We start from the raw sequence: 10,073 nt of genomic DNA on the forward strand, positions 1-10,073 counted from the left end.
GATGGAGGGATAAAGGGATGGAGGGATGGAGGGATGGAGGGATAAAGGGATGGAGGGATGGAGGGATGGAGGGATAAAGGGATGGAGGGATGGAGGGATGGAGGGATGGAGGGATGTGTTCCTTTCAGTGCCCGTGTGATGCTGGGTCATTCATCTTACACTAGGTCTTCTCCAAAAGGTTCAGCATTACAAAGTGTAGTTACATAAAGTATGTTGTTGTTGTAAGATGTATGAACATGGAAAGTTTTGTCACATTCTAACTGGTTTAGTTTGTTTTGACTTCATTCTTCAGTGACCAGTGTAGGTTTCAAGGACAGGAGCGCTCTCTTGTGGCCAAAGGTGATCACACCATGAAACTGCAACAACTACCTCAGCCAAACTTCTGAGGCAATACAGACGCAAGCGAGTGAATCAATTGACCTGATATAAACTGTGGAGTATTTTGCATTGTTCTGAACATGGCAGGAACAAAATAAAGCTTTGCTACCACAATAACAGGGATGATAGCTGTGAATGGTAGTGCAGTGAATCCATGATAGGTGACCATGAAAGAGGGCAGGCTTTTACCTCAGTTGTGTTTTTCATGGCAAAGTCATCTATGATGTGTTAAATGTCCCTCTAGAAATGATTAAACCTTAAATATATGTAGTAATACCAGTTTGTAAAGAACGGCTGAGTAGGGGACAAAGGGGTACAGTCTATGAAAACGTAACATCAAAACAAAATAACATTTATAACAAGCATTAAGTCATTTCTGTATTTCAGGTACACAGTGTGATTAAAATGGAAACAAATGGGTCACCAAACCACCAAACAGAACCGACTGCCTTTCTTACATTATCTGGCAAGACTAACACCAACTTGGATATGAATATACACGGCACATATGAGAAGATCGGGCTGAAACGTTAATGCCCACTTCATACACACAAGTAAATACACACAGGAAAATAATGTCTTAACTTAATATGTACACTTATTCCAAACTATTTATTATGATTACTTGCATCCCTATCTTAACATATCATAGCTGCTGCGCTTAGCAATCACTGCCTTTTCATCAACTGTAGTGTGTGTGTGCGTGTGGAGCCTTGAGAGAATTGAATTGAATTTATTTGAATTGAATTGAATAGAATAGAATGCGTGCATCAACCATGAGATTCATTGGAAACAGTTAGTTCTTTGTTTTGCGTCTTCTTGATCGGCTGCTTGCAGGTGAAAAAAAAGAGGCCGATTTGTGACCTGCAGTTCCTCTAATGACCACTAGATGTTAACTACAAGAATTCTGTGACTGCTCTGGAGGAATGACATTCATTCTTAATAAATATGTTGGGATGCAAAGTGTATCATGTATATCTATGGGCAACAGAGAGAGACAGAGAAAGGAGAGAGAGAGGGCGAGTACATCTGTTAAGCCTCCATATTGAAGCAGAGGAAGTTATTTCTGTCCGCACAGTTAACCCTCTGGTAGCTGTCGGTGCCTGTCTTATCCAAGGCTCCACAGAAAGCAGCAGCTGGGCAATGAGGAAGTGTCTGGTACTCCACAGCTTTCCCATCCACCCAGATCCAATGGCCGGCCAGGAAGTGCAGTCCAGTCCAGACCTACCAAACATTTAGGAGAGAGAGAGAGAGTATTTAGTTTTCAGTTTATTCAGCGCTCACACCCCAGTCAGATTCGTCAGCATCTATTATGGAGCAACATTGGTGGGTCAGGTATTTAGGGTGTGCTGTAGCCTAAAGGGTGGAGCAGAAGCAATGGATTTGATGGTTGTGTGTTTAAAGTGCGTGGGCTGATACATATACAGTATAACTGACTGCTGAACTGACGCCAGCACTCGGACAGGACCGGATTGTCAAGACAACCCTGCAGTTTTCAGGAATGTGCGACTTGCTAGTGACACTGCAGAAGCCACAGCCAAAAATATAACTAGGCTGCCATCAATAGAATCTTTATTGGGTCAAATCACACATGCAGACACGGCAATCTGAAATTTGTCTTGCGTGCCACTCTTACACACACAGCTTTTTACAGAGGGGTCAGCTCAGGCCGTGTTAGGGGTTCGGTGCCTTGCTCAAGCAGTGCCCTGGAGGCAAACTGGCAACTCTCCAGCTGCCAGTCCGCTTTCTTGGTCCATACAGGACTCGAACCGGCGACCCTCCGGTTGCCAAGCTGAGTCCCTATGGAGGGCGCTACTGCCGCCCATGTTAGCCACTGACACTGACCGCATAAGACCTCTGTACAGCTCGTCTTCCTGTCAGACTATGGGTGAGGGGAAAATAATGTGTTGCTTCAAAATCCTACTACACGCCATACAAACTACTGTTTTACCATGTTTGAAGAAGCCACCTGGATTTTCCATCGAGCATAGTCATGGTCATTGCTTGTGCTCAGGCTGACCAGGTCATAGAGGTGGTTCTGGTAAGCAGTGGCCGGCATTTTGGTGTCAATCGCCTCCAGAGACCTGCAGTGCTGCAAGGCCTCTTCCCAAGTCTTATTCTCCTTCACCAGAATCACACGGTGATTGAAACACATGTATTTATGAGTCGAAGTGCAAGCATCTGTTTCCCATGTTTCTTGATCTGCATGCTTGAAAGCACAGTCATTCACTGGCTCATCTGCAAGAAGTAAAGAAGAACATGTCTATGTTGACTATTTCTTTTAAAACATCATTCAAAGCAGAGATACATCAGTGAGAGTGAGAAGTCTTCCTTGATACTGTAATGGCAGTGGCTCAGTGGGTAGTGCTTCCGCTTGGGAACCGGAGGGTCGCCGGTTCGAGCCCCTGCCGAGGTGCCTGAGCAAGGCACTGAACCCTCAATTGCTCCCCCCTCTGCGAACGGTGGTAATGTAATGTAAGTCGCTTTGGATAAAAGCGTCTGCCAAATGATCGTAATGTAATCAATAATAGTCATATACAAATGTCTGAAACAATACATACATGAATTTCACATAAGAATAATATGCCTCCAGTATTCTCCCCATGCATAGACAGGGTTAAAACACTGATTTTGCCTTGTAACTCTGACCTTTGATCAATTTGACAGTGAAGGTCCCGACCCTTACAATGACCAACCTGCCAAATTTGATCCAAATCTGAAAAACAACATCTGATTATCGCTGTGACAGGCAGAAAAACGGCGGTGATTAATTGTTATTTGTAGCTTGTAGCTCAGTCGAACTCACGCTGCACACTCCAAAAAGTAAAAGTGTATACAGTGATGTCACAGCAATCTAAGAACATGCCATGATTTGGGGGAAATTAGGTCACTGCCTGTTATTGTTATTTTGGAGATACACAGGCTTCTCTCGCTCACTGCTTACTTTCTGCCCATGGGATGAATTCAGCCTTTTGACCGGTGGACCAATACCACTCGCTCTGATCATTCTCCCGACTTAAACCAATCCAGCCCTCGCCGGGTTTAATGGACTGCGTGGCCTCTTTGCTATCGAAGGTGACCAGGTCAGTGTGACGGTCCCTGCAGTGCTGCAGGGCATTAGAAAATGTAAGCTCTTCTTTGCTGTGTAGATAGTAGCCACTAGGTTGGAGGCGATCTGCCTTCACATGCAGAAGAGCAGGGAGGAGGATTAGAAGCAGGACGACCAGTCTGTTGATTTTCCTCATGTTTTCTTCGTTCTTCTTAAGATCTGCAATCATGAGCAAATGTTTATTTAACGTATTTAAGTTGAAGTTGTTTGAAGTTTTCATCCTGATAGATAAATATTAAATATTCCTGTATGAATGACTTTATATCCTGACCAGAGATAATGCTTGGTTCTGCTTTCCTGGGCAGTTTTTATGAAGTACAACTAAGATATCACGGAGTTTACTTCCATACACAAAGAAGGTCACATTTTCCGTCAATAAAAAATGATTGATTTATTAAATAAAACCGAGACAACAGTATCATCAATAACCAATTATTTCATGATTTTCTTAGACTTACTTACTAACTTGCTTAGAAGCTTGGACTTGATTCAGGGAAGAAAGAATAACAGTTTGGCACTGGTGAGCCTGACGGTGGCGCTGTAACTCCAACTTTTTAGATTTGGGCTATATGAATCATCCAATCTAACAATTTTGGCTCAATTGTCATAATATTTTATTTGTAGAACGACTGGACCAAGTGGGACAAAAGCTTTGTATTTGTGTATTGATTTGCTGTAGTATTTATATCAATCTATTTTTATATTTGGCTCGATAATTGGCTGCCAAAGTTGTGTTTGCGTGGCTCATTCTTCACAAAGTGCCATATGTCATGAATGATTTGGTCCACAGTAACCAAACTTGGTGGACCTCACTACTTGTGCAAAAAATGAAACGTCAATCAACCTGGTGGTGGCGCTATAACAATCATAGTTAATCTTGAATAATCTGCTCGCATTGTTTTTAAATCCAAACTAAAAAAGTACATGTTCACTTTTCTGTTCTGCTAAAGCACAAACCTTGCAGATGTCTTTAAACATGTCTTTTCTTTTGTGAAGCACACCGAGTCTCCCACATGTGCCATAGAAGTTCCCTTGTCCTTTCCTTGAATGTTTTTGATTTGAATGTCATTTGTACGTTGCTTTGAATAAAAACTTCTGCCAGATGGATAAATGTAAATCTGTGTGTCCAAGCAAATGACTATTAAGCTTTGCAGGAACACAAGCTGCATGAACGCAAGCATTAGAAAATGAGCTCTAACAGGTGATTACTGCTGAGAGTAGCCAAATTGTTTTTCAACAATTTGGCTACTCTCAGCAGTAATCACCTGTTAGAGCTCATTTTCTAATGCTTCCAATGTCATGATCCTGTATTTTGGTTGTGTCCTGTTTTATTTTGTAGTACTTACTGTTGTGTATTTTGCTCTACTTCCTGTCCCTGTATTTCCTGACTTGCATCTGTCTCATTATTTTCACCTGTTTAATGTTAAATTGTATTTTATTTTTTTATACAATGAATGCTTTTCTGTCACCCCTGAGTCTCCCTGCACTTCAGACCTCCTCTCATGCACTCGATCTAGTTCGCAGTTCCCTCTCTCGAGTGAGATCATTACCACCAAGGATGAATTTTAAAGCTATTATCCAAATGCAAACAAAGAGCAACGCATCAACAAAAAATAAGATGCAATCTGCGGTCTCAAACTGATGACAGATCCTTTAATCCAGGGGCGGGGAACCTCCGGCCAACTGCCCGTATAGCCCCCCGCAAAGAAAAGTCTTGTATTCAATCGCAGCGCAAATAGCTACAGGAATGGCCTGCGATAGGAAAAAGGTTCCCCACCCCTGCTTTAGTCCAACCGCAGACAACTTAATTTGAATGTTATCTACTGAATGCAAAACTAATCTTTGTAAAATGAGCCAATGGGTTAACCATAATTTAAGCAGACCATAACCGGTTCTTTTTTCTTTTTAAACTTTAGAAAACAAGAGTTGAGAATGCAAAATCTGCAGGAAATGAATTGAACCGAAGCTCGTAAGAAGTCGCATAATAATCAAGCAACAAATACATTTCTGGTCTTGTCTTTATGATTGAATTACTGCACTCTGACTTTATCCGTCTTGTTTTTACAACATTGAAGCTCATTTCTAGAGATCTTGCAAAAATTATCAATTTTTATATCGTAGGTTTAAAACCTTTAGCTCCACACTGTTTATAAAGACATCAAGAGTTTTCAGCCTCACCCACAGACAGAAATGATTCCCGAGTTATCTTCCAGTCCACTTTTCCACTCAGCCTGAACAAGACCAATAACTTACTGAGGCAAATTAAGATGAGGGCTCAGTGATCTAGAGCATACAATGATCAATGATATATCTATTTTTAATTTAATCTAAAAACTGATCATCTTGAATAAATACCGATTTGTCTGTGAGGTGATCCACATTTGAAACCTGACCTGTCACTGTTGCTATGCTCAAAAAAACTTGTATCCACATCAGTTCTCACCCTTGACGGCAGCAGCAGCAACAGCAGGGAGGATTGGAGGTCCTTGCTTCGAATCCCAACGCTCCTTAGTCCAACTTAGAGCTTTGGAACATTTACGGGACCTATTGTGTTGTGATGTGCGGGGAGCTGCGTTGAAACATGTTGACCAATCACAAGGTTGTGAACCACCCTTCAACACGCTCTCTCTAATCTCACCTTCACGCAGCTGTGCGTCCATCAAATACACAAAGCAGCATGTTCACATTCAGGAACATTCTGCGGGTGATCTAACTCACATGGAATATATCCAAGTCCCACCACATCACAGCGTATAGTATCTCTATGATACTGTTGTCCTGGCCAGAGACTTAACCTGGCAATGATCACCTACTAAGGTGGCTAACAAGCACGTCTACTGCTGTAAAATACTTGTTGAGTATGGGCAAAGTGAACGACTGACACATTTTTTGCAATGTTTCCCAGTTACAGAATTTCATTTATTATACTTCATATATTTTTTGTTCATAATGTTGCATAGTATTTATGAGAGGTATGTCCAAGTGTGCAGGTGTAGAAGCGTCTATCACACAGTCGTGGCTTGCTGCACCATGGATACACTGCATCCCCGACTGTGGTTACAATCAGTCTAATCACACATCTATATCCACAGAGTTGAATGTAAATTGTAAAGGAAACAGAAAGCACCAGATTCACGGTTCACTGTTTTACCATAAGAATATCAATAGAAAGATCAGTGGTGGTCTTGGGTCTCTTGGTGGCCCCGGCAAGACTCCATTTGTCTCCCCTACCTGCCAACAACACACACAATGCACAAACTGAACTAAAACCAATTTCTTGTTGTTGTCCACAAGGGGGCACTGCCTAATCATACTTATCACTACAATTAAAGTGGTCACTTTGAGGGCCACCATAAATCCTGTAACACTAACAGGCCTGATGCTGAGACATGAGGAGGAGGAGGATGTTTAGTATGATTTGAAGCCACATTTGCTCCCTCACTAGGCCACTAGGCCTTTGGATCTACCCTTGTGGATCTCTGTGTTAAACACAATGATGTGTTCACTGATGCCTTAGAACGTGTTTGACAAAGTAGTGTTTATATAAATGGGTCAATGTTTCACTGTTACTAATGTAACACTAAAGCCCACCCAACTATAAATATATGTATATATTCTTTTTAAGGCAACTTAAAATTGTTATTCTAAACTATTACTGAACAATTACTAATATAACATCATATACATCAACTGTATTTGTATGTTGTTTGGTAGTAAACTGGTTGGATTACAATTGCCATTGCAGGTTAAATAAAGTTGTACTGAATTGATTTGGATGTGTGCATCAAACATCAGATTCAATCTCAAAGTTTGGACAGTTCCTGAGTCTGTGTCAGAGGCTTCTTGTCATGGTTCCTTCCTGTAGCAGAGGAAGTTCTTCCTGAGCCCGCAGTTTTCTGTCTGGTAGTATGGGGCGCCAATGGTTTTACTGAGAGCTCCACAGAAATCAGTGATGGCACACTCAGGAAGGTCAGTGTACGTCACAAGCTCTCCACCCAACCACTTCCACTCGCCGGCCAGGTAGTACAGGCCGGTCCACACCTACCAAGGCAATCAGGTGTGAGAGAGAGAGGGGGAGAGAGAAAATATGATGTAAATATGGCACTCTGTCTTTCCTGGGAGGTCTTTAAAGATTATTCAGCACTCTGTGTCTGCATCTACATTGGAGCAACAGTCATAATTTATGCATTGGGGTCTTTGATGGCCCGTTTGGCATCACAGAAATGAGAACTGACCCAGGATGGGTGGTGGTTTCCTATACTATTGTTTTATCGAAATCGTTCCAAAATGCATTGGTAAAAATGCATTTGTTTTAATTTTCATCCACCAAAATGTCAGAGCAGATGACATTCAAAGTGAAGCTACTGGTCAAAAAAAATTGCTTTAAGTCCACAATGAACTCTGTATTTCCCTGAATTTTTCTTTGTTGGAATATTCGCATCTACAGTCGTCCATATTATGTCCAAAGGAGACAATGAGCCTCTTGCCTGCCTCTTGTCTGTTCTGCTCGGTCACATTTTGGATTGGGCCTATTTCAGGTTGGGTCAAAGACCTTAAGTATATTTACAATGTTGCATAATATGAATAGAACCATAGAAACTCTACCTCTGTAGACGTAGCGTGCTGGGCTTTCGATCGGGCGAATCTATTGTCATCGCTTGAATCCAGACTATATAGCTCGTAGCGATGGTTCATTTTGACGTTGGCTGGCACAGTGGGGTCTATGGCCTCGATGGACCTGCAGAACTGTAAGGCCTCCACCCAGGTCTTCTCCTCAAACGGCAAATACAGTGTCTCATTGTAACATATGAAGGTACGCTTTTCAGAACAAGGAGCTGCATGCCATTTGTCTTCACCGGGGAGCTTATAAGCACACCCATCACCAACGCTTGGCTCACCTACAGGAAGTAGACAATGCAGACAGAGGAAGAAGCAGAGGATGACAATGTGCCCCATTCATCAAATTGCAGTTGCAGTTTTTTTGTTAGGTTTTTGCAAACCTGAATGTACATCACAAAATAAGAAAAGGCCAAGTCTGAAGTGTACAAGACCCTCTTGACTCGCTGAGAGTTGATGAGATTAGATTCAAGAATGATTGTAGCTATAATTGTACAAATGAACACTAATGACATTGAAACTGTTGCCGATACAAAAATATAGGACTGTCCTCTGTTTCATCTCTGTCAATTTGACATTATTGTTCCTAGATAACTACAAGTGGCAGTGTTTTATCAAATTTAATCAACGATAGATCGTAGATGACAAGGCACGCAACACAGGCTTTTCTCAGATACGGCTTACCAGTCATCCAATTGCTGTAGGTGAGCCTCATGCCGCGTCTCGACCATTTCCACTCAGAGCCATCGAGGTATAAACCAATCCAGCCACCGACATAGCGAACAGACAAATTCTCTCCAGGGTTACTGATTGTCATCAGGTCATGGTGGATCTCCCTGCAGTGGGTCTGGGCTGTGAGCCAGTCCACATTTTCCAGGTGAGGAATAAACTCCTCAGGTACTGCCGCCATACACAGAGGAGCAGGGAGGAGCAGCAGGAGCAGGAGGAGCAGGAGTCTGTGGAGTGTGTTTGCCATATTTACTCCTGTCGCCTGCGTTTCAAACATAAAACAGTTGAATAAATATTATGATGGCAGATGGAAAAAACAATCAGACATGAATGACAAATGATTGGAGGTAAATATCTTAAATGAGGAATAACTCTGACCGTAAACAGATAAGCAGGAGGGAGAGGGGTGGAGAAACAACACAACTATCACTTAAAAGAATAAGATAATTAAAAAAGTTCTTTCTCCTTGGATCAACTAATGAGATGGATAGGAAAGTGCTGAGTCATCTGAAATCTTGTGAGTCATAGCATCTTGATTTGGATGACAATTGATTTGATGCTTTCTGTTACAAGGAGAAGATTTCAGTCCTTATAAATGAGATGCAACAAGATGGAAACTTTAAAACCACCCTCATAAATCTGTTTTGCTAACCAGCAATGCAGATGGAAAAGATTGAAAAAAGTTGCTGCAAATGTGAGTAACCAAAGAAAATGTGAGGAAAAACACAATTTAGAAAAGGATTGTCATATTTGTTCATCAGTCACATTAGGATCACACGCATGGAAGAAGTTTGTAAACAACATATAAATTGAAGTTACCCACAGACAAAATGCAGACCCCCAAACACACACAGAAGCACACACACTTTGATTTAGTTTTCTTTCTTCAGTCATAAAGGCCAAAGTAACACGCAGACCACCATGTATGGTTCTATGAAATGCATGCCTCTGATGTCTATGGGAATTAAACCCTCTAACACTGGCACTATTGCTCACTGCCTTGCTGAGCCTAATTTCTCATCTCAGTTTCCAAATCATTCCTCACCCCTGATGACAGCAGCAGCAGCAGCAGCAATGCTTTTGTGGCTCTCCAGGTGCTTTCAGGTCCTTAGTCCTGGTTAAAACTGTGAAATGTCCCACTGTGTCCGACCTGCAGATGTGAACAAACTTCCACCAGTCAAACCTTGAAATCAGCTGTCATTGACCAATCACGACCTTACGCAAAATCATCATGGTTATG

General features: G+C 41.9%; 1 protein-coding gene across 1 annotated transcript; it reads right to left on the reverse strand.

Annotated features, from left to right (window-relative positions):
* Positions 1-802: 802 nt before the first annotated feature.
* On the reverse strand, positions 803-6,068 carry LOC142992654 (macrophage mannose receptor 1-like). Its single transcript, XM_076143156.1, has 4 exons — positions 5,931-6,068; positions 3,323-3,646; positions 2,330-2,616; positions 803-1,602 (listed from the first exon to the last, which is right to left on the reverse strand). The coding sequence occupies exons 2-4, from the start codon at positions 3,621-3,623 to the stop codon at positions 1,411-1,413; spliced, it is 780 nt and encodes a 259-aa protein (XP_075999271.1). The 5' UTR covers positions 3,624-3,646; positions 5,931-6,068; the 3' UTR covers positions 803-1,410.
* Between the last annotated feature and the right edge of the window lie 4,005 nt (positions 6,069-10,073).

This window comes from Genypterus blacodes, unplaced genomic scaffold (genome assembly GCF_046128005.1).
Source record: "Genypterus blacodes isolate CSIRO-AG114 ecotype Tasmania unplaced genomic scaffold, CSIRO-AGI_Gbla_v1 ptg000022l_1, whole genome shotgun sequence".
NCBI lineage: Eukaryota > Metazoa > Chordata > Actinopteri > Ophidiiformes > Ophidiidae > Genypterus > Genypterus blacodes.

What these genes read in the sequence shown, in the direction of transcription:
- LOC142992654 (XM_076143156.1), bottom strand. Translation starts at nt 3,623, where the DNA reads ATGAGGAAAATCAACAGACTGGTCGTCCTGCTTCTAATCCTCCTCCCT. An exon ending in ATTCATCCCATGGGCAGAAA is followed by an intron (nt 2,617 to 3,322) that starts GTAAGCAGTGAG and finishes TACTTCTTGCAG; the next exon opens with ATGAGCCAGTGAATGACTGT. An exon ending in AGGTGGCTTCTTCAAACATG is followed by an intron (nt 1,603 to 2,329) that starts GTAAAACAGTAG and finishes AATGTTTGGTAG; the next exon opens with GTCTGGACTGGACTGCACTT.